The sequence below is a fragment of the Miniopterus natalensis genome, chromosome 2 (assembly GCF_054644295.1).
Source record: "Miniopterus natalensis isolate mMinNat1 chromosome 2, mMinNat1.hap1, whole genome shotgun sequence".
NCBI lineage: Eukaryota > Metazoa > Chordata > Mammalia > Chiroptera > Miniopteridae > Miniopterus > Miniopterus natalensis.
In genome coordinates, this window is record NC_142082.1 from 28,670,881 (window position 1) to 28,696,706 (window position 25,826).

General features: G+C 36.7%; 1 protein-coding gene across 1 annotated transcript in view; it reads right to left on the bottom strand.

The window, feature by feature from the left end:
• MYO16 (myosin XVI) overlaps positions 1-25,826 on the bottom strand; it is a 385,194-nt gene that overhangs the window by 117,839 nt on the left and 241,529 nt on the right. The window contains exons 25-27 of the mRNA XM_087814233.1: positions 22,151-22,326; positions 19,710-19,790; positions 19,239-19,444 (exon numbers count right to left, since the gene is read on the bottom strand). Of these exons, the coding sequence (XP_087670359.1) occupies positions 19,239-19,444; positions 19,710-19,790; positions 22,151-22,326 (463 nt within the window). The remainder of the gene's footprint in view (positions 1-19,238; positions 19,445-19,709; positions 19,791-22,150; positions 22,327-25,826) is intronic.

The window sequence follows — 25,826 nt, forward strand, 5'->3', positions numbered from 1 at the left end:
ACATAATGTGAACGATGAAACAGAAAAGCGTAGTGCCATTTCTAAACTATCAAAAATTATCTTTAAAAATACAGGGTTTCCATTGATACCATCATTTTAGGAAATTCTTTGTTGTGATAATAAATTACAGATTCACAGGAGCAGTTTAAGAGATAAAGTACCCATCTAGTAGGAAACCAGTATAACTAAGTTCACAGATTTCTGCTTCCAGTTGAAAGGAGGAACAGCTACTGGTTTTACCCTCCATCCACGAACAGCTTTAGACGGGGCAACATATGTGAAGAAATGGGCACAGGACATTGATCACAAAGGTGAGTGATCCCTGAGAGAGAGGAAATGAATGAGTTAAGACCTAAGACTGCTCAGCTTACTTCAAAGGGGAGGTTGTAGACTGTGGCCCAAAGAGGCATTCCTGAGTGAAGCCTGAGGCTCTTCCTGAGTTGAGTAAATGGCACTGGGAATTCACAGAGCAGAGAATCAGAAAAGAGAGAGCTGCACCGAGAGAAGATTGCAGAGATCTTCGGAGATTCCTCCTCAAGTCTCCAATAGAATAGCGATCAGCACATGCATGTCAGTAAACTATCTAAGTCCCAGGAAAGTACCACCCAAATGGATAAGCGGGAAGCAATCCCATGGCAAAGACAGGAAGGAAGTTTGGCTGTTTTCATCAGCAAGAGTGAAAAGCTCCATAATTCATGGGACACTGTCTAGAAAACTCAATTGTTTTGCATCAGTAGTATGAAATAATTAGCCCTAGACTACGTATTGGTCTGGTTCTACCTAGCAAAGCTTAAAAGCAAAACCTCAAAACAAACTATTTTTGAGTGACTTGTTTCTTAGACCAAATTTAAGGATATTTACAGAAATACACAATATGTATCACCTGAAACAGTAAAATTCATAATGTCTTGTATCCATTCAAAAATTACCAGGCATGCAAAGAAGTAAAACAATATGATGTAAAATAAAGAGAAAAATTAATCAATCAACATTGACCCCAAATGGCAGATAATGGGATTAGTAGACTAATATAACGGATACTAAAAGAATGAGAAAAAAAGCATTAAAGAAAATAATTTTAAAAAGGTCCAAATTGAACTTCTAGAGATGAAGACTACAGTAACTAAAGCAAAAGATACATTGGATAGAATTAAGTATAGATTAGATATTGCTGAAGAAAAGATTAAAGAACTGAAAGACATAACAATAAACACTATATAAAATGAAGCACAGAGAAAAAAGGCTGAAAAGATGAACTCAGTGATCTGTACAGATCAGCTATGAACATTAGTTTCTGTAGGGCAACTTCAAGTATCTAGTATACACATAATTGTAGTTTCTAAATGAGAGGAGACCGAAGGAAGACAGGAAAAATACTTGATAAAATTATGGATAAAAATTTTCTAAATTTGATGAAAGCTATAAACTCAGATCCAAGAAAATCATAGACTCAAGAAGCCTGATGAACCCTTTCGGCAAGAAACATGAAAAATAACTACACCAAGGTGCATCATACCCAAATTACTCAAAAACAGTGAAAAAGAGAAAATGGTAAAAGCACACAGACACAAAAACTGTGTACAGAGAACAATGCTAGAAATGGCAGCCAATTTCTTCTTGGAAAAAGTGCAAGACAGAGGGGTAATACCTTTACAATACTGAAAGAAAAATACTTGATGAAAGAAGGTGAAGGGATTAAGCAATAAAACACATAGACACAGACAACGGTGTGGTGGTGGCCAGAGGGAAAGCGGGGGGGGGGGGGGGGTAGGTGGAGCTGGGCAAACAAGGGCGGGGAAATGGGCTCTTACAGAGACTTTGTTTGGGGTGATGGGTGCACAAATCAGTGTGCAGATGATGTTTTATTGAGTTGTACACTTGAAACCGGTATGGTTTTGTGAACAATGTCATCCCAAAAAATTCAATAAAAAAAGAACAACATGGCAGCCTAAATTCCCTTATCTCATAAAATATCTTTGAAGTATCTTTAATAAAATAAAATTAAAAGTGAGAATATACATGCCAAGAGTGAATCTTAATGTAAACTATGGACTTTGGGTGATGATGACATGTCAGTGCAGGTTCATCAGTGGTGACAGATGTACCACTCTGGCGGGGGATGCTGACAATGGGGGAGGCTGTGTCTATGTGAGGGCAGGGAGTATGTGGGAACTCTCTTTAACTTCTAATCAATTTTGCTGTGAACTTAAACGTGCTCTAAAACTAGTCTATAAGAATAAATTAATTAAACAGAAAAAAATGAAGGTGAAATAAGTATAAGATCCACACCTGCAGAGCTTGGGGGTGAACCATGGCTTCATGAAAAGCTCTATTTTGTCACTTTCCATAGCTCCTCCTAATTCTCAGTCTCACTAGAAGTTTCTCATTCCTGGGTCTCCCCTTCCTGTGCTTCAGCCTGAAGTCTGGGGCTTTATTACCTCTCAACCAGGGACCACGGTGTCTGCATCTGCATCTGGAGCAAGCTGACCTCTGACAGGAAAGTGAGAAGCTCAATAGGGATTTACCCCACCCTCTGGGGACCACTCCTGTTCTGACTGGGGAGGAAGAGTCCTCTCCCTCAGATTATTCTGTGCCTGTGGGCATTCTGCCACAGGGCTGCTTGGGAGAGATGGGAGAGAATGGAAGAAATAAAATACAGTGTATTTCTGCATGCTTTGAGATTTATGAGTTTCCTGCCCTGCCACTTGAGCCTGCAGTAGAGGACTTCTAGAACTGTTTGTTTATGTGAATATCCACTTCTGGGTTTAGAAATGCTTGGACTCCAGGCCAGGGCACGCTGGAAAAATAAAAATGGTAAACTCACCATCAGTCCAATGGTGCTGTTTCAACAAATAAAGGAAAGTTGACATTCAACACTTATATTAGGGGAAGAGAAAGAGCTTTCATATATCTAATCTTAACTTCCACATTAATACCGGAAAAGGGAGAGCTAAATAAACCTAAAGCAAGCAGAAGGAAAGAAATAATAATGGTAAGAATGGATTCAATAAGATTGATTTGAACCAACCATTAATCCATTAATCCGGACTCTATTTGTAACTGCAAAACTTAAAATATTTAGATGTAAACTTAACAGGAAATGTTCAAGATCTATAAGAGGGACATTTTTAAGTTCCCAAAATGCAAATATGTGCACTTGAGCAAATTGATGAATATGCTATGTTCTTGGGCAGAATAATTCAACATTGTAAAAACGTCAATCTTCATAAGTTAAAGAAATAAAACAATAGAGATAATCAAAATCAGAAGCTGGTTCTTTCTCTGAATAAATAAGATTGACAAAAAGTCTGGCAAGACTGGTAAGGAAAAAAAAGACAGAGGACACAATTACTATCAGGAACAAAAGAGAAAAAGAGAGGACATTATCACAGACCCTACAGATATTAAAAATAGTGGAATGCTGCAAACAATTCTACACTGATAAATTTGTCAACTTAGATGAAATAGAGCAATTTCTCAAAAACCACAAATGACTGAAATCCAACCAAAATGAAACAAGCAACATGAATATTCCTAGAATTATTAAAGAAATTGAATCCATACTTAAAATACCTCCAAATAAGAAATCTGCATACCCAAATGGTGTCACTAGCAAATTCTACCAACCACTTAAACAAGAATTAATACTAATTCTTCATTATCTTTTCGAAAATATAGAAGACAGGACAGAGCTTTGAAGAAAATGTTTGCCTATCAAATATCTAATATCAAAATCTATACATAACTCTAAAAAACAAACTACCTAATGAAAACTTAGGCAATATATTTGAACAGAAAATTCACCAAAGGAGACACATGAATTGCAAATAAGCCCACGGAAGGGAAGGAAAGATGCTCAATATCATTAGGCATTAGAGTAATGCAATGTAAAATCACAATGAGATATTAGCACACATCCATTGGAATGTCAAAAATGAAAAAGGCTGACCAAACCAAGTGTTGGAGATGATGTAACTGGAACTCTCAGACACTGTTGGTGGGAATACAAATTAGTATGATCATTTTGGAAAATAGGTTGGCAATTTTTTCAAAAGCTAAACACACTTTAACCACATGCCTCATTCCACTCCCATATGTATATCCCCATTCACAAAATTAAACCATGTCCACACAAAGACCTGTACACTGTGTTCATAGTGGCTCTATTTGTAATAGCCAAAAACTGAGAACCACCAAATATCTATCAAGAGGTGAGTAAGTGTGAAACAGGAATATTACTCAATAAACTACTGATACAACTATATGGGTGATGTCAAAATTACTATGTCGAGTGAGAGAAGCAAGACGGAAATGAGTCTACTTTATGATTCCATTTGTAGAATATTTTAGAAAATATAACTAACAATAAGCAGAAGCATATTAATGCTTGTTTGGGGATAAAGAAGTAGAGATGGGTAAGAAGGAGACAGATGCTATCTTAGGGCACAAGAAATCTTTTGGGGGTGATTGATATGGTCACCATCTTGATTTGTGGAATGATTTCTAGGATGTAGGTTTATGTTACAACTTGTCAATTTCCAAAACCAAAAAACAGGTGCAGTTTATGCATGCCAATTATATTTTATTAAAACTGTTAAAAATTTTAGAAATTTAAATTCATAAAAATATTCAGAGACACTTAACAAAAAAAATCTGTCCTGCATGCTTATAATAGAAACCAAAATCCTCACTCCTTCTGATGTTTAGTTTGCATGTTAAGTAAACACCAGAGCAGTAACTCCTCTTGGTTAAATAAAAGCTAGAAAGATGGAATCAGATGAATTGAGTTTTAGATTTTGATGGGAATCACATGTAGGTCACATAACCATGAGAAAATAAGAGCACATAATGCATGTTTTGACAGTGCCTGGTCAACACTAAAAACTATTAAATATTAGTCATTTGTAATTGATGTATTGCAGTATTTTTTAATTAAATTTATTGGGGTGACTATAGTTAATAAATTATATAGGTTTCAAGTGTGCATTTCTATGACACATGATCTATATATTTCATTGTGTGCCCATCACCCAAAGTCAAATCTTCCATCACCATATATTTGGCCCCCTTTACCCTTTACTACCTCTCCACCCCTCTTCCCTCTGATAACCACCATACTTTTTTGATGTTACAGTTGTGAATATACTTAATGGATAGGAATTATTCTCATTAGGATATACTGAAGGGTAGAAAAAACAACAATACATCATTTATTATTTGGTTAATGTGTTTGGAACCTTTTCAGTGAAATTTGATCATATTACATAGTTTTGTCAATTAGTGTCCTAATGTTTGATTCACATTCTAAGTGGTCATATTCCTATTTATGCCTGCAGTTATATATTGGTTAAAAGTATATGGAAATATGCATCTGTATCTGAAAATATGTATTTATTTTTTCCTGGCTTAAGTAGACATCCTTTATCTCTCAATAATGGGACAAAGATTAAAATGTACCTAAAATGAAAGAGTTTTTTCTTTGTATTTTTTAGTAACTTGGCACAGATTACCAAATTTAGACTCCACATTATGATATAAAAATATTTCATTCTTTTACCCAATACTCTTACTTAACATTTAGCAATCATTAACATATAAATAGAAAATGGAAACATATCTTATAAAAAAATGGATTTTGAATACCCTAGCCTAAAACAACTACAAAAGTACTCAATTAGCCAGTGTAGTTAAGAACTGCTTACACATAGTAGATAATCCAAAAAATTCTGTGGAAGAAAGAAAGGAAAGGTGAGAGTAAAAGAAGGAAAAAAAGGGAAGAGAAGAGGGGTGTTCAAAATTGTGATCCAGGAAATATCATGCCATTCTTGACTAGTAATCACATTTGTCAATCCTCAACATTTGTTGTTTATTTAAAATTTAAATTTAACTGGGTACCTTATATCTTATCTGGCAACCTTACCTACTCTCTAGGCCCCAACCCAGCCACCCATAACTTACTGAGCCTCCTGAGCTGCCATGTTTGAGAGGCACTGATTGTTCTGAAGAATGCTTGTGTGTATGTATGTGCGTGTGAGTGTGAAATGACACCGTTTTATGAATGTTAGCAGAGACATAGGGGATGACCATTCTCCGGAAAATGCCCAGTGATAATCTGAATTCTTATTAATTACTTCAAGAACAACAACACAATTATTGGGTAGGCCCTGTGTTAGGTGCTGGAAGCACACTCTAAAATAGGAGACTGGTATATATTACTAGGGTACAACTAGGTGAGATTGTGAGAACATGTCAGGGCAGAAATTTTCAACCTTTTTCATCTCATGGTACACATAAACTGATTACTAAAATTCTGCGGCGCACAGAAATATATTTTTTGCCGATCTGACAAAAAATAGGTATAATTTTGATTCATTCACACTGGATGGCTATTGTTGTGTTGACTGTTGTCATTTTTATATTTGACAATGTAAGAGAAAAGAGGTCAATGCCCCTGACTAAGTAGTCAGGTATTGCATGTTTTAAAAATTCTTGTGCTTGAAAATTGCTGTATTATTGTATAGTGTGAGGAGCAAACTCTCTATCCCAATAAAGATCTTTTCTATACCAATAGTAAAGAGCTGGAATTGGATAAAGATGCCTTTAACACTGCATTTCTAAGGTACATGATAGCATGGCATGTAGTAATTGAGCATTCTCAGTGAACAGGCACCATGAGAGCATTTACTTAGAGGATACAAGCTGTATTGTGAAGCTGAGCCTGTGAAAGAAGAAACACAGAATCTTCTGTGAGATGAGATTTCCAATCAATTTTCCATAAATAAGGACACTGGGCTACATAGGTGTTGGGGAAAATAAATGTCCTATTATCAGAATATGTAGACTTATTTGAAGAAATGATCAAAGCACTATATCAAGAATTAGAAGATGACATATAAAAGTATCTAATTAAACAATACTCAACTGTTTAACCGAATTGTGGAAAGATGATTATGGATTGATGTTGGTCTTGACAATGGGGTGTAATGGGCACAGAAAATGGATTAGCCTGAATCTATACCTTCTCCAAATATACCTTTCACTGGGAGCGAATCAGTAGGTTTTTTAAATAGTCCATGTAAAGACTCCTGTTAAAAAGTCTCTTCCTGATAATTCTATAAAAGTCAACCTTGAAGTGGTGTAGGTCATCTCTAATGGAAAAGGTGTAGCTATAACTTTCTTGTTTTACAATCTTGTTAAATAACCATTGCTTTACTAAATGTAATATATGAATAATTACTTCCATTTCTTAGCTTTGCAGAGACCTAATAGATGCTCCTTCAAAAAAGGAAAAATGTGATTTTGATAAATGGCATATCTGGTATCCTAGTTCTCGAATGGGACTCTGATTTTTAGAGTTATAATGATCAGAGCTAGAAAAATGTCACATTGCCCCTACTTCTAACCATCTGTCAATTGTTGAGATTGCTCACATCATTTCTATTAAAGTATTTTTTCTCTTGAGTACCTCACTAAGTACACTGATAATTTTCAGGTCACTCAGTATGATTCATCATTCTGCAAATTTCATTGTTGTGAATATATTAGAAGTTTATTTCTAATATGTTACTCCATTTTTTATAGCTGTGGAGAAATTAGTTGAGATCCTTTTCAGAAATTTGTTGGAATGTTTTTGTCATAAGTGGAGGGATATTTGTAAGAATATAAATTTAAAGTTTAAAAATATGTTGTCATAATATTTTTAAATCTATGGATTTTTTTTAAAAAATTATTTAATTTTAGAGGGAGAGGGGGAGAGAGAGAGAGAAACATCAATGTGAGAGCAAAACACCAACTGGCTGCCTCCTGCATGCCCCCCAACGGGAACCAAGCTTGCAATTGGGGCATGTGCCTTGTCCGGGAATGGAACCTGGCAACCCTTTGGTGAATGGGATGATGCCCAATCAACTGAGCCACACGAGCTAGGCCAAAACTATGGACTTTTCAAATAACTATGGATTTACTAACAATAAAACAAATTACTTTTATTCCAAAATAGACATCTTTATTTTATATAATAGAAGTATTTACTTATTAAATTGCCACAAAAGTAAGTTTCAAGTTTAACTAATAGGGTTTTACAATGATGTAGTTGTGGAAGAGGAATGAAGTGAGTGTGTTGTGAGAATTCTATAAAATGGGTTAGTACTAACTGTAAAACCTTTAGTTAAAAATAGCTTCTACCTTATACATAGGTTATCAATACAGTTTCTATTGTGATTTGATGTTTTTATTGTTAAAAATATTTCTACCTCATAAATTGATTGTCCATTTTTACAATATCACAGAGAGCACTTTTAGTTAAAACATTTCAAATAACAAAGAAAGAGATATCAACTAATGCTACTTTTTAATCAACATAGGAGTACTACTCTATGCATTGTTGTGTAATTATCATATGGCTAGAAGTTTCAGAGAATGACGCACAGTGCTTTTGGGAGAGATAATAATTTTAAACTGTGACAAAGGCAAGACTGGGGTCATTATCTCACCCTAAAGTCTAAATGGCCAAAAATAAGTAGAGTATTAATGGTTACCCTAAAAGAGAAATATTTAAGCATAATAAAACCAGAAATTTTAAGCTGGTTACATAAAAACAACTATTTTGACCCATTAATGCATATTGTATAACATATCAATAAATGCTATGTCTTAGACACTAAATTTAGAGCTCAACTATAAAACTATACAGAAAACTAAAACATTATTCATTCATGTCTTAGTTCATTCAATAAATATTTGTTGGCCATCTATTATGGGCATACAGAAGTGCTTCCCTTACAGAGCTTAGAGTCAACTGGAAATGAGAGAGATTAAAGAATCCCGGGAATGAAATGGGATGCAACTCACAAAATGGTACATGCAGGGTAAAGATAGTTGGGGTGACCAATATTCTGGTTTGCCAGAGACAGTCCCAGTTTATACCCATATTCCTGTCAAAATTACTAATAGTGCCCCATTTCACTACAAAACATTGCCCTGGTTTGGTCAATACACTGTATGGTCACCCTTGTCTTTAGCAACATAAACTTTTAGATTATAGACTAACTATGCCCATGACATACTGCTCTAGAGACTAGGGACATATTTTTAAGTTTAGTGTGTATGAAGTTAATGCCTGAATAACCTTAGGTCTCCTGTTAACTCATTGGACTCTCAACGTGAAGATGATGGGAAGCTTGGCACTGAGTTAACACAGCATGTGAGGCCTGAATTAGCCAAATCCAATCAGATGACTATTATGGACTGAATGTCTGTGTCTCCCCCAGAATTCTTATGTTAAAATCTTAATCCCCAATGTGACTGTATTTGGAAATAGAGCCCTTATAAGGAGGCAATTAAGGTTAAATTAGAACCGAAGGGTGGGGAACCTAATTCATTAAGACTAGTGTCCTTTTTTTTTAATTTTAATTTTCTTTCTCTGATTTTTTTTCTATCATCATTTATTGCCTCCATACCCTCTTCCACCTCCACCCACCCCCCTCTACCCCTGCAGTCGCCACACTGCTGTCCGTGTCCATGAGTTCTTTCTCTTTATTTTTCTGTTTCGTTCAATCCCTCCACCACCGCCCAAGCTGTGAGCCTGCTCTCTATGAGTCTGTCTCCATTTTGCCTGTTAGTTCAGTTTCTTCTTTAGGTTCAACATATGAGTGAAATCATATGGTACTTGTCTCTCTCTGGCTGCCTTATCTCACTCAGCCTAACACTCTCCAGGTCCATCATGCTTCCGCAAAGGGTAAAATTTTCTTCCTTTTTACGACTGAGTAGTATTTCACTGTGTAAATGTGCCATGGCTGTTTTACCCAAGGACTAGTGTCCTCTTAGAAGAGCCACCAGGGAGTATTCTCTGTGTCTCTCTCATTCTCGCGCCCACTCTCTCTGCATGCACCAAGAAAAGGGTATGTGAACACAGTGAGAAGGTGGCCACCTGCAACCCAAGGGGAGAGCTCTCACCAGACATCAATGCTGATGGCACCTTAATCTTGGACTTCAAGTAGCCAGAGCTGTGACAAAATAAATGTCTGTTGTTTAAGGCCCCTAGTCTATGGCATTTTGTTATTGCAGCCCAAACACACAGATATGACACCTCAGACTATTACGCCAAAGGGTTCAGCTCAACCAAGATGCCTGGAGTCTCTTTAGCTAAGACTGAACCAAGTAAGAAAATGAAAAAGATGATTCAGGGACAATAATTTAACTTATGCATATGGAATTTTGTACATTTAACTCAGAAAGACAAGATAATCAGATTTGGGATTTGAATTTCTTTGGAATCAAATATCTCTGGACTTTAATTTATAATACGCATTAATCTTTGAACTTTCATTTCTCACTGGGAACTTAATAATGTGAGAAGATTTATAGTCAAATTTTGGGAATATCTAGGCTACTGCAATTTTTATTTGAATTGTTCTTTTGCTTTATTTTAGTATTTTCATTTATTCTGGTTGCAGAATACCTAATAGACTCTGTTAGACAATATGTCAGGACAGGGTATGGAATGAAAAATAAAATGCATTCACAAATTTGAATCCAGAGTGGCCTTGAGATCAATTAAAGTAACTCATTGTTGGTGCACTTCAGAATCTCTAAGTGCAAAATCTGTGCAGCTTATCGGTGGTCAAAGGCATACACAGAGAAGCAGTCAGGTGCTCATGGGGATGAGAGAAAGAATGATCTGAAAGACTATACGTAGCCCTCAGGGATATAACCACATCCCTAGTTACCTACAGGCTTATTGGATGAGTCCAACAGTTCCAGACCACAAAACCCCACAGAGGGTTAGCCAAGGAAACTTGCTCTTCTTTACTGATGTTTCCTTAGAGATGAAGGTAGGGTGACACTCTGGGACTCTCTAAGCCTTTACACTTCATAAGAGAAGGTGAAATGACTGGCTACTCTCATTGGTAATTTTGGTGAGAAAACAACAACAGAGCACTCTCATCTGCTTGTGCACAAACCGCTTGCAAAAAACCTTTTCCTCAGGTTCTCCAAGCTTCAACCCTTACCTGAGCAGCATCCATCACGGGGGGTCTGGAACTGTGGGGTAAGGTTGCCTAATCCCGGGGTCCTATTAGCAGGCACTTCTACCTCTTACATCAAGCAATGACCTTCAGCTCAGACTTCATAGAAAAGAAGGTGACATTTTGATCTCTCCTTTGCCTTATTCTTTTGTCTTCTCATTTTGGTCAAAATTGGGTAAGTAATAGATGATATTGATTAGGTCCCCTCAAAGATCCCAATGATGATCTGAGGTTCTTTATAAGCTCCTAAATTGTTGAGATCATACAGATATAATGAATGAAGACTACTACATACTAATAGTTACATTAAATAACATTATTGTTTTATGAAAAGAAGTAAATGATTTATAAGTAATAAAACAAGCAACCTAAAGGTAGTTATTTAAAACTAGTTTGATCCTGAAAGCAAGGTCATTTTGTGATTGTGTTTTGCCTGACAAAACTTATAATTAAAACAGTTAAGATACATCACTGGAGGGAAGAGGGCAAGCCCAGATAAATCACATGATAAATAAGGTTCAGGATTCTTGGATTGAATTTTTAAATTTACTCTCAAAATTGTATTAAAAATAAAATGCAAGTGATATAATATTCAATTCATACTGAAAATAGCTTCTTGCCTATTTTCCTGGAATAGCAATAATTACTCTGATTTCATTTGTTTCATATCGAATGCTTACCCACATGGAATTATATATTCATTTGAAGTCACTTAGACTGGTCAGTTTGGGGTATTGTTTCTAAGGTTGTTAGAAAGTTATTAAAACCTTTTTGTTTTCATTTGTTGTATTATTTTAAATTAAAATGTGCAGTACTGCATTTCTAAGGATCACCTTTCTTACTCTTCCTTGAGCTACTTTTTCATATCATGACTGTTTCCATCTGCATGTTACCATTGAATTTGCAAGATGTCTTGGGAGTATGGAAACAACTTGTAGTCCACGACACCCCACAATATTAACTGGATTTTTATTTTATTTTATTTTATTTTTAGCAAACGGAGCAAAGATAATCCAGAGTGACGGGCCCACCCCTGAATTTCAGAAATCTCCAGAGATTTCTTTGGCCCATTGATGTCATAGTGCTGCTCTGGCATTCCCATCCTATTGCCTTTGGATGCTACTGATAATCAAAAATAAAAAGGAAACACAGCATACTGGAAAAAGTAAAAAGAGCAAATACTTTGGAGTGGGGGGCAGTATCAGTACAAATATTGCATTGTGGGGAGGTCTAAGCACCCTCAGGGAGGAGGTGTAAGGCTTTGGATTAGTGCCTGGCTCCTTGGGACTTCGATTTTCTCAACTACAACACAGGAATGTTACTAATACCGACACAACTCATGGGAGTGTTCAAGAGATTAAATGAGATAATGCTTATGAAGAATTCAGAGCAGTGCCCAGGGCTTATTCAGTACTGATACGTGTTATTTAAGACAAATTTTAAAAAAAAATCTGGCATTTATTAATTACATCATAACTAATACCTTTATGATGACAGCAGTTCCCTACAAAGGTTATTATAAGGAATAGAATAATAAATATAAAGTACAGATTTAAGGTTGGACCCACAGTGGGTACATAATGGTACTCGATGATGCCAGTGATGCTACTGCTGGGGACAGTGACTTTCTAAGTTATAATGACTTTTTTATTCAGCAAAATGCTTGTATAAAATAAGAGTAAGTGAATAAATAATGAAGAAATAAATGATGGATGAATAAATGGATGTTGTTAGGAGTGATCATACAGCTTATTAGGGTAGAAATAAGGATCTAAATCTCATTACGAAAGTATAGAGCAAACATCAAAGTCACCTGTCCTTACTTGTCCTTTTTTCTATGGAATTTTTTTCCCTGACTCTATCACAAAGGGGGTGAGTGAGACTAGATAAGGGGCTAGCTGCCCTTGGAATAAGACTGCCCACCTTCTGTTTATGTCAATACAGTTTATCGGAACATTGGTTCACTCATTCATTTAGATACTGCCTCTGGCTGCTTTCTGCCACAAGGCAGAGGTGAGTGGTTGCACTGAGATCCTATGGACTGCACACCTAGAATAATTACTATTGGGCCCTTTATGGAAAAAGTTTGCATATCCCTGGAGTAGATGATGAGGGGATTTATGATTCATAATCTACTGATCAGTGTGACAAATTCCCTATAAAGGTATACTTCATTATGTTTAAGTTGAAATGGCTTCTGGAATCTATTACTTATACCTCTCTCTCCTATTTAATATTCCATTAAAAAGTAATAAGTTCTTTTTCCTCCCAAATGTCATTAAAACCTTAGACAATCAGCCAATCCTGCAGAAGGGTTTTAACAGAAAGTTAGATTTGGCAAAATTACCCTGAAGAAAATGCATCCTTTGCCAATTAAAGCCTTTAGAATATTTAGGAGCTCCTGAACTTATTAATTCACATTTCTATTAAAGCTGTATTGGTAGTAATGGGCATTGCTTCCCTGTAACAAGAAAACATTTGAGAAGATTCCAACCCATATCTGCAACTAAGATTCTGCTTCACTGGGCAGCCGCTGCCCATTAGTTTAATCCAATAAACTGAAGTGTGCTTTCTTTCACCCTTCTCCCCACACCCAATTTAATCATGGCTGTGTTCTTTCACAGCTTGACCTTTCAGCAACAACTGTGTCATTTAAACAAGCTCAATGATTCAGACTATTTCTAACAGGGATCACATCCAGTAACAATCTCAAAACACAGATCATGCACCCTCACCATGCCAAGCATAATAGCAATCTTTGTGGTGCTTTTACTGGACAAGTCCTTCTGTCTTTTCCAAATAAGATCACCTCATTAAAGGGTCAACTTCTCCCTGTAGTGATGCTGTCCTGCTCTCCGCTGCCAACCATAAACAAGCCCATAGATGAATGATGGGCATGACCCCTAGAAGCCTGCCACCCAGGAGAGGGTGACCATCTAGAGCAGGGGTGGGGAACATCTGTCCGGCGGGCCGTATATGGCCTGAGAAATCATACTCAAAATTCAATAAATCTAGGAGCTTTTTTTCATAACTAATTTTTAAGTTGATCATTTTGTATGGCCAGAGAATGGTGTTATAAATATCCAAATGGCCCTTGGAAGAAAAAGGTTCTCCACCCCTGATTTAGAGAGTACCCTGAGAAGAGCATAGATACTTGTGACTAACATCTGGCACAGATCCTCACTGAAAAGCTCTGTTAATTATGTCACAAGAATACAGGCTATTAAAGAGAGCTCTGGGAAAGAACGGCATGGCATAATACACAGTACAAGACATGGTACCGTACTTTTAAGAACCTCTCAAAACCATTTCTTCAGCATTCACTCATGATTCTTTCCCACAATTCTATTTATTAGGAAAAAACGATGGTATTATATTATCCAGCATATCAAATTCACATACACTTACTGGGGATATATGAAAATAATAGCAATTCATATGCATAGACATGGCTGTGGAAGGATTTTATTGCTCCCAATTACTTGCATGTTCTTCCTTTAAGAGGTTACGATAGCTCCTCCCAAAGCTGGCCACTGTCACCTGCATCCTTCCCACTGAAAGGATCTGGGCTGGTCTGCAACTGCTTTGACCAATAAAACACAAGGCCAGTAATGCTGTACTAGTACCAGGCTCAGATTTTAAGAGGACTGCAAGTTTCCATTCCTGACCCTTGGAACTGAGACCCATGAGGTCAGAAGTCCAGGATATTCTGCTGGAGAGAGAGACCATACGGGAGGAACACTAAGGCACCAGACACAGGAGTGAAGTCATCTTGCACAACCAGCCCAGCTGGGTCTTCAGCTAACACCAATCTCTTCTGCTGTATGGCTGCCAATGTTAGAAAGACCACAGGCAAGAACTGCCCGCTAAGCACAGTTTACTCACAGAACTGGGAGAAATAATAAATTGCTACTGTATGCCATTGAATTTTGGGGTAGCCTGACACATAGCAACAGGTAAGTGAGCCAGAAGTTACACTTCCCACCCACTCTTTGTTAGGTGTTTTATAGTAAGTATCTCCTATCAGTATGATGACACTCTTCAACCCTAATGCTGCTAGGCTTTGCCAAGTGACTGCCTTCCACCAGTGGAATACAGGGAGTTTCATATGCCACCTCAGCAGAACTTGGATCAGGGCTCTGCTTTTATGATCTCATTTACTATTAATTACCTCCTTACAGGCATCATCTCCTAATACAGTCACATTGGGGGTTAGAGCGTCAACATGTGGACAGGGCAGGCATGATTCAGCCCACAGCAATAGTATGTATCATGATTTTTACATAATAATTCAGTTCTGTTGCTGCTTTCCTTCTTCCTCATATATCCAAACTTGTGAAGTTTCCTGCCAGGAGAGTCAGGACCTTACATCTTTATCATCTCACTAGGAAGCTATGGACAGTGTTAGGAAAAAATTCAAGCATACTTCTACACTTAATCAAAACAGGATCCTCTCAACTCCCACAATTCTAGAGTTTCAATTAGGAAGACTCAGAATGATGAACAGTTATTAAAGCCCAGATACCAGGGAGCAAACTTGTAATATCATCACGTCCACCTACAGATTTCACTGGAATGTCCATTATCTATATTTATTATCATGTTGGATTTCAGAAAAAATACACGCTGTTCACATAGGTAGGTGTTGCTTCAAAACTGGACATCTTTTTCTATTTGTCCAATTTTATTTTTTTTTATAACCACATTACTTTTTGTATACTAAACAAAATCATTTGTTTTGACAGGATTTTATTCTCCAACAGTTAGGACAAGTTGCTATGAAAAGAAAATAAATATTTTACATAGGAAAAATACATTATGTTGTCTGATAGTTTGGCAACCAAAATGTTCTATTAAATTGCACCCCTAGGCTTTTTTATATAATGATGCTTGATTGCCAGGGGAATTTCAAAGTTCTGAGGAGCTTTCTGAATAATAAATAATTTTTTTAATCCTCACTTGAGGATATTTTTTTCCATTGCTTTTCAGAGAGAATGGGAGAGAGAGAGTGGGGGAGAGAGACAGAAACATCGATGTCAAAGAGACACATGGATTGATTGCCTCCCAAATGCAGGGATCTAACTTGCAACGTAGGTATGTGCCCTTGACCAGAATCGAACCCTATACCCTTCAGTCCGAGGGCTGATGCTCTAACCACTGAGCCAAACTGGCTAGGGCAAATTATGCTATTCCTTCACTGTGTTTTATTCAAGTTCTATAGAAACTGATATTCTCCCTATGGATTCACATTTTTTGGTGATAATATTCCAGACTGGCATCCTTCATTTAAGAGAAATAAAGACAACTTTCCATGGAAATAAATTAATAATTCAATTTCTATTGTTATGCCATTGCAAATAAAATTAATAAGTAGATACCCCATTTCCTTTTAAATAAGGGGCTGCTTAAAGAAATGCAAAGATTTACTAAAATGTGTCATTTCCCATTCCCACTACTCTTTTAAACAAATGAAGTACAGCTAAGGTCTCTGTTTGAAGTACAAACATTACTTCAAATTGGACTACCATTAATCTTCAATGTCAGGTTCATTCTGAAAACACTGAATAAACACCAACAGTGCACAGAAAATGTGACTCATTAAAAGATGGTCGCTGCCTAGAAGTCATAGTATAGTAAGAAAAGCCTACATATAAAAATTAAACTTAATTTTAAAAGACACTCATTGCATATGCTATTTTAATAGAGATAAATCCTGGTATAGTACAGATGTCATACTGGATTTAAAAAATAAAAAATAAAGGTAAAAATAATTTTCTAATCTTTATGATATATTATAGTGTACACAAAATCATAAACACAAACACATACACGCAGCCACGTTCTCTACTTTTTTCTTGGGAACAGGGCAATTCAAGTAACTGATTGTTGGAATAGTAGCCAAGTGAAATAAGCCATCAGAGAAAGAGGAGTACCATGTGATCTCACTTACATGTGGAATCTAATGAACAAAATAAATGGACAAACAAAATAGACCCAGAGGCATGGATGCATGGAACAGACTGACAAATATCAGAGGGGAGGGGAGGGGAGTGGGAGGGAATGGATGAAAGGTGAAGAGATCAGCCAAAGAACATATATTGCAGAGCCCTTGGACATAGACAAAAATGTGGTAATGGTGGGGGAGGTAGGTGGTGAGCACAGTGCTGAGCGGGGGGACAGGGTGGGGAGGAACATCTGTAATAGTGTCAACAATAAAAATAAAATAAATTAAAAAAAAGATTTATGCAGCTACCAAAGATTGTACTAAAGAAACACTGAAGAGCCCTTTAATGCAAATTTTCTTTTGAGTCCATGATTCTAGGACATTCTAACAAAGTAAAGAAACAGAAAATAATGCATTAAATATACTTTTAAAAAATTTCACAGAGTGAGATTAATCCTATTTCATATCCAGTATAGAAACCCATCAACAGTGTTTCTCAGATTCCAAGTGCATACAGATCACTTGGGAATCTTGACAAATTTGCAGATTTCAATTCAATAAGTTAATAAATGATTGAGATTTTACATCATCAACAAGTTCACTTTATTAAGGTATCCACATACTTTCAACCCTTGCTAAGAAAAAAACAAAACAAAACAAAGACATGTATGTGCCTAAATGACCAGGCCAGTGGTTCTCAAGAGGTTGTTCACATACCAGCAATGTCAGCATCACCATTAGAAATGCTAATTTCACTGGCCTCACCTAGACCTACTGAGTGGGAAACTCTGGGACTGCTGCCCTGGAATCTTTTTTAACAAGCCTACAGTGATTTTAATGGACGGTAATACTGGGGAGCAGCTGTTCTCTGCAATGCTTGGGAAGGGAGTTACTACTGATGCCCAAACTGCAATTGAGCAAGGCCTGTGACCCTCTGGTATCACACGCTACTAGCAGGTATCACCCCACCCTTCACCCCAGGACAAAACAGGCGGTACTTGGATCTCACTCTGTATTGATTGACATTCAGAAGGTCCGGGGTGAATTTGGGAACCTATTCTTTTAAACTGGATTAGGGAAAGGTTTTAAACTTATTAATACAAAGACTACTTGTACTTAAACAAATGGGAAATGGGAAGGAGAGTGACTTTTAATGCCCAAATTATGATATGTGGGAAATATATTGTATTTCTTCCCCGTGAATAGAAGACAGTGTGTTTATTTTCTCATCCATAAGTATCTTTTAAGTTTTAAACCTCAGATATCTTGTCAATCTGAAATATATATTCTGCAGAGTCATTCCCTAAATAATTTATCATGACATGTGGCCAATTTTTCTCTGTCTTTGTGAAATTTATCAAAACACACAATGAAGAAATGTTACTTCTTTCTTCTGCAAAAATTAGTATTAAAGAAACTGAACATAGGGTTTCAGTCATAAGTATTATGCTCTTTGTTCTGAACTAAATATTTCCAACATATTAATTTAAATTTAGCAGTTTCTTCAGAGTAGGGACTGAAATTGAACTTCTGGTCAACAAGTCTTAAAATCTCTTTTCTTAAATGAATGGTTTGTAAAAAATATTTTTCCATACTATATTGTACAGTTAGTTTTTAAGCATATATGCTAGATTTTATTCTTATAATATTGATACTACTGTATTATATCAAAATTATTTTTAAATTTCACATTTTTATATAGAATTAACAAATATTTCTGATTTTCATTTTCCACCCCCATTTTACTTTTCATTCCTTAAAAACAGACATTCTCATTATTTTAACCAGTGACTGTATTCCAATAAAACTTTATTTACAAAAATAGGTGATAGTCTGAAATTAGCCCATGAATGGCTTGTCACTCCTTAATCTAAAAAATATTTTGTTCATAGATATAAAAAAAATCACATATATATATATATATATATACACACACACATATATATATATGTATATATATATATTCCTCCTCTAAATAATACTTTTATGTGAACATCATACATAGCAATTTTATAAATCTTTAAATCCAAGGAGCTCCACAAATTTAACAGAACATGAACATGATTTCCAAGGTATCAAAGTTTAGTAACTTTTTACATTAGCTTTGTCAGTGCATTTCATTGTTTCCCAGAGTATTTTCTTTGTTCAAGGTAGAAGAAAATGAACAATAAAAGCAATGCCGTAATGAAGAAAACAATCAGATGATCCTTGTTGCAATATGGTTAGTCTGCTCTACTGAACAGTGAGTGCAATGATTCGAGAACGGAATTTACCTTGATAGGCAATCTGAGAAGGACAGGCGGACAGGGTATCCGTACCGGATGATCTTCACCATCTCCAGGACCCCAATGTATTGTAGCTGAGCAGACACATAAAAATTATCAAAGGTATCTGGCAGCCTTGAGTTATTGGGCTTGAGGCAATGAATAAAGTGTGGAGTGCACTTCTCAAGTTTTCCAATAATATCCGTTAGAGATTTCTAAGGAGAGAAGTAAAACCAAACTGATTCTCCAAAGAACACACCGACTAAAAATATAAAGCAGTTTTTAAATGAAAACCTTTATCTTTAATCATGACTTTTAAAATTATGCCTTCACTCGCTGTGTGTGTGTGTGTGTGTGTGTGTGTGTGCTTCTTTCCCCGAAGGTGCTCGAGTGGGCCAAAATGGGGAAAGGCTCGACGTAAACTCTCTACAGTTGACATAATCAAAATTTAGGTTTTAGAATCAGAAAAACATCACTGACCCTGAGTTGAGAGGCAATAGTTACGAGACCTCCTCGTTCCAGTCTTTGAAGAAATGTAGAAGTTCCTTTCTTTTTTAATAGCTGTAAAGAAAACAAAAAGAACGAATGAGGAAATTTAGTTTACTAAATTCCATTTAGAAGAAAAAAATTAACTCTCTCATCCATGCAAATTCCCTTACAGGCAGATATAGATTTAAAACAGTCTGCAAAAACCAGTACCCAATGATTTTCTCTAATGCGGCCATAAAGTGGGGAAATGGACACCTACGTGTAAAATAACACCCATCACTGCCCACCTCTCAAGGGCGTGGCTGTCACCATCCCGCACCCACTTCAATCTGAAAGTAAATATAGATCCAGACTTCACTTGGTGGTACAGTAAACTCACGCTGGTATTTTTACTGGTTGTGTTACTACCTGTCCACATTTATCACACCATGTAGCTGACTCTAGGGCAAAAGAACACTATTTTATGTTACAGAGATTTGATGTCTAAACAATGATTGGTTTTTCCCTTAAGATTGACTATGATTCATTTGTTTCTTACCTGCTTTTCCCCTTACCCTTCCTTTTCTTCTTCCTTTTGAAAAAACTACTAAAATTTTACCCGGCTGTGAAAAATGACAATGTTTTCTTTGATAAGTAATTATATACACCTCTTAAAAGAAAAAGAAAAAAAAATCACATATAGCAAAGATTAAATGATAATGGAGATTAAAAAGTCAGTTAAAATGAAGCCAGGGGAAATGAAAAAATAAAGGGCAGAAGGTAATTAAGTAAATTCCACCATGGGTTAAAAGGAATCTCGGCCACTAATGTACCTTTACAGGTCACAACATCACACAGACTTAGGCCAACACATCTAGTGATCCCAAATAATTTATCTTAAAATAGAAAGATCTTTACAGAAGAAAAAATTCTGATACAACACTCCTGTCAATTTGGTGCTATTGCTACCATGGAAATAGCTCTTTTCCTTCCATTAAGATGAACTGTCAAAGAGAAATGATTAATTAGCACTGACAAGGGACTGTAAAATGAAGCGACTGGTCCAGGATCAACCTTTTTCTACAAACACAGAGCCCAGTGTATGCTCAGTTAAAGGCTGGGTAGACCCTACCCTGCCGCTCACAGGGATGGACATGGAGAGATGAGGGCAGTTAGAACAGAAGTGAGAGATGGAACACTTAAGGTATAATCATAATAAATAAATCTCTATCCTTTGAAATTGAACACTCAATTTCCCTTTCTGGATGGAGGAACTACTGTGAATTATCTCTCTTCTGCAGTCCTTTAGGGAAAAGACTAATGGCATCTATGCCTGGTAATGTTTAATAATTAAGGTTAAAAATTACAGTTTAGAGGTGTGTGGTGATTTCTTGCTCTCGATTTCCAGGATGATTGAGAAAGAAAGGGCCAGAAGGTTGAGCGAAACCCTCAGGGATAGAGATCTTCCTTGCAAAGGGTAACCCTTTGTCTTTTTTATGTAAAAGGTGCCATTTTGTACTCAGTGAGACTGAATTCCTATGATCATACAGAGCTGCAGCAACTCTATGAAAGGGTCCCTAAGTCTGGGGCCTAAGAGCTAAACAAACGCATGGGGGGGGGGGGGGGAGTCTGACTTATTCCTAATATGTTATACACATTTTTGCCACTCTTCTAAAATAGAGCTGCTTTTAATTATGCTTTCATTTTAATTGGTAAGCTAAAATGCATTCCAGCAAGCTACAACTGAATATCTAAAAATGATTGTCCTGGACACCTTCCCAATCACATTTCTCATCTTTTATGGTTTTGGTAGAGGCAAGCAAAACAGAATGTGCTACACTGAATTTTAAACTTCAAACATTTCAGTTTGAAAATACTCTGTACTGAATTTTTAGTTCTATTTCACAAATAGTTAGAAGCATTAGGTTGTAAGTCCAACCATTCTTGGGTGGGACAGATACACATTAAAAAATAGTACAATAAAGAAATAAGTTAAAGGTCTAGAAAATACACAGTGAAAACACTCTAACACCTGAAAAACACACTGTGTCTGTGAGAAACTACAATTTATTGTTCAGAGACCTAAAACCTCTGGAGTAATTAATGTCAACAGAGTAAGGGAGCTACGTCAACTCCCTCTAAGCCTGCTGTCCCTGAGGCTACTTCCCACTCATCACAAACACAGTCACAGAGATGAAACACAAGCAGGGTGTTGCACAGACAACACAATTACTAAATACTGTATTTGCTCTTGAATTTTCACTGTAAAGTACTTTCCTACACTGTTGCTTCTTTCTGACGGTTATACTTCAGGTAGGCATCCTCCCCTCTAATTCTTAAAAATTAAAATATCAATTCTTTCCATTAGTACTCATAATTGTGCCTTCTGAAAAAGAAGCAAATGTTCTAAGCAAACTTAAAAACAACCAAAGAAGAATCACAAAAATTCCTACCTTACTAAGTTCTAGATAATTCCTGTTTTTCCCGATAATTGAAGAAGCTGTCATTTTCTTATTGAGCAGGGCAGATTTATGTCCTCTGAATTTAAAAGAAGGATAGGAAGATAGAAGGGATCCTGTTTGTGACAGTTTCGACTGGAACAAATGATTGATCACGACATTTTCACTAGCTAGGAAATAAATAAATGAATATTGTAAGGTGGCATTAAAATTGTTATTTTCATTAAACTTACTCTTCAATCACTAAAACATTCAAAGTGGAAAATGTAATTAAAGACTCTATCTTTCCCTTTGCTTCTATTTAATTTTCCCCACTGTAAATGATACCATTTGATAAATTTTAACAGTCCTTGCCCGTGGCCGGGAGTCCTGGTTCCACGTTTTGCCATCCCGCCCCTGAGCCTTGTCCCTTCGCTCTGTCCTTACTACTCTCCTCGCTGTCTGAACAGAGCCTTAGCTCATCGATCCTCAGGGGTTTAGTGCACTTGTCCAAGTCATGAAGGCATGGATTCTGTCAGCAACTCTCATCCCAGGAAAATAACTACCCAGGAACATGTCTTCCAAGGATCTAAGCTGCTCAGGGCTGTATGTAAATACCTATGGGACTTTTTGGTAACTACTAATCTGTATTTCTCAGTCCCTTCAACTTTTTCACCCAGTTCATCAAAACCCCTCCCCTGTGGCAACCATCCGTCTGTTCTCTGTGTCTATGAATCTGTTTCAATTTTGTTTTATTTTGTTCTTTAGAGTCACATATAAATAGGGAATATAGTCAATAAAACTGTAATAACTATGTGTGGTGCCAGGTGGGTACTAGAAGTATCGGGGAGAACACTTTGTAAAATATATGATTATCTAACCACTATGCAGTACACCTGAAACCAATAAAAAATAATATTGCATGTAAACTGTAATTGAAAAATAAAATTAAAAAAAATACCTATGGGAGACCCTATCCCATTTGGTTATATCAGTTTTTAGGTAAAAACTGATCCTGTTAAGCTGCAAAGGTAAAAAGCATCCTGATATATATTAGATGTTCTGTTATATAAATCCTAGTAATTCTGGGCCCGTATTCCTTTCTTGACACTTCAGAAAGAAACTGGAGCAACGACAAAAAGATTTTTGATTATGAATTTAAATAGCATAGTGAAAACTGTATGGGGTGCTTAAGGATCTAGAAGGCACTTCCTCTGTGTTACTTATAACTATATGTAGACAGGATTTTATGCTTTTGTTTCCTTTTCTTTAAAATGACCATGCCCATACCTACTTTGAGGATTACCACAAAATTTAAATGTGAAATAATGTGCATCAGTCATTGAGGATCATGCTCAGCTCAACAGACAGCAATGTTTAGTCACAAAGCAGTTTACCTTTTCTACACCTAGATTATTTTGCTTGTCCAGGCTAACATATTTTTTAGCAATGCATTCAATACAAAGTCACTATATGAGTAAATAAACAGGAAACCAGGGAGAACTGTGGTGCTGGATTCAAATTAGAAGTAACTGCATATATTCATGACTTTTAATACATAGCTACATATCTATACATTTTCTGTATCTATATATTTTCTACATCTATATCTTAAGTTTTGTAGTTCCAAAAGGGCCAAAAAGCCATGACACCACAGTAGAAATGAGCTAGCCAAGCCCCCATACCTTCGTGTTTAATAACACTATTCTACTCTAAAGTAAATCAAGGCTTTTTGGACACATGGCTGATTGTAGATCTGAGGCAAGGGAGACAATCCTAGAACATCTTGGAAGGTCAAAATGCAAGGAAGTGCTTTAAAAAGATTATGAGAACCTGTCAAAAGGACATAGGAGCTAGCTTGAAGGGGTTCTCACTGGCCACATCCTGGCAATTTCAGCATCAAAATAATGATAGTAATGGATTATGATTCACTGAGTAAAATAAGGGGGTCAAGAAGAAACTAGACTTTTGGTGGTGAGCACACAACAGAGTATACGAATACCAAATTATGTTGTACACCTGAAATTTATATAATGCTATCAACCAATATTACATCAATAATTTTTTTGAAAGAGACAAGTAAAAAACCAAAAAGAATTTATGAACCCATACTGAAAATTAACTAATTAATCAGAAAGGAGCCTTCTTATAGTAAGATTCACTGTGGATGAAAAAAGTGGGTTAGAAAATCACCATCTTGCAACTATAGAGAAATCATTAATTTAGGTAAGAATCATTCATTTCTGCAAAACTAACAGGTGAACGTTTGATGAGGATGAGAATATTTACATTGTACCAAAGTACTTCCTTACAAATTACTTATCAAAGAAAAAACAGTGACTTTCAATTTAAAAAACCTGAAAGATGCCACCTTACAAAAGTGATTAAGGTTAACAGGTAAAGATTTATAGAGACACATGATTAGACATTATTATTATTGTATCGATGTTACTTATTCTGATGATTTACTGATGTTATATAAGATAATGTCCTTGATCTTAAGATACATACCAGAATATTTAGGCATAAAGATGCATGTGACATATTTGCAAATGGTTCAAATATATATATATATATATACATATATATATACATATATATATACACACACACACACACACACACACACAGAGGAAGGGAAGGGAAGGGAAGGGAAGGGAAGGGAAGGGAAGGGAAGGGAAGGGAAGGGAAGGGAAGGGAAGGGAAGGGAAGGGAAGGGAAGGGAAGGGAAGGGAAGGGAAGGGAAGGGAAGGGAAGGGAAGGGAAGGGAAGGGAAGGGAAGGGAAGGGAAGGGAAGGGAAGGGAAGGGAAGGGAAGGGAAGGGAAGGGAAGGGAAGGGAAGGGAAGGGAAGGGAAGGGAAGGGAAGGGAAGGGAAGGGAAGGGAAGGGAAGGGAAGGGAAGGGAAGGGAAGGGAAGGGAAGGGAAGGGAAGGGAAGGGAAGGGAAGGGAAGGGAAGGGAAGGGAAGGGAAGGGAAGGGAAGGGAAGGGAAGGGAAGGGAAGGGAAGGGAAGGGAAGGGAAGGGAAGGGAAGGGAAGGGAAGGGAAGGGAAGGGAAGGGAAGGGAAGGGAAGGGAAGGGAAGGGAAGGGAAGGGAAGGGAAGGGAAGGGAAGGGAAGGGAAGGGAAGGGGAGGAAGGGAGGGAGGGAGGGAGGGAGGGAGGGAGGGAGGGAGGGAGGGAGGAAGGAAGGAAGGGAGGAAGGGGGGAAGGGAGGAAGGGAGGAAGGGGGGAAGGAAGGAAGGATAAAAGAAGGGAATGAAAAAAAATAACTCAGATTAGGATATATGGAAGTTCTTTGTACTAATTTTGTAACTTTCCTTAAATTTAAAATTATTTCATAATAAAGTTAATAAATATACAATACCATGGACCATTTAAATAAATAAAATTATTTATATTTATTACAAGTCTATGTATGGAAGGAACCACAGATAAATAGAGCACCATGTTAAAAGATTCCACAGATTCCTAAAATACTATAACAACCATGAATCATTTGTTCATATGATGGAATGGGTATGCAACTATGACTCATGGGCGTTTGATCAATAAAGTTTTATTGGAACACAGCCATGTCCATTTGTATTGTCTAGGGCTGCTTTCTCCTCCTAACAACAGAGTTCAGTAGTTGCAATAGAGACCTTACAATTTGCAAAGCCTAAAGTATTTATTCTCTGACCCTTTAAAGGAAA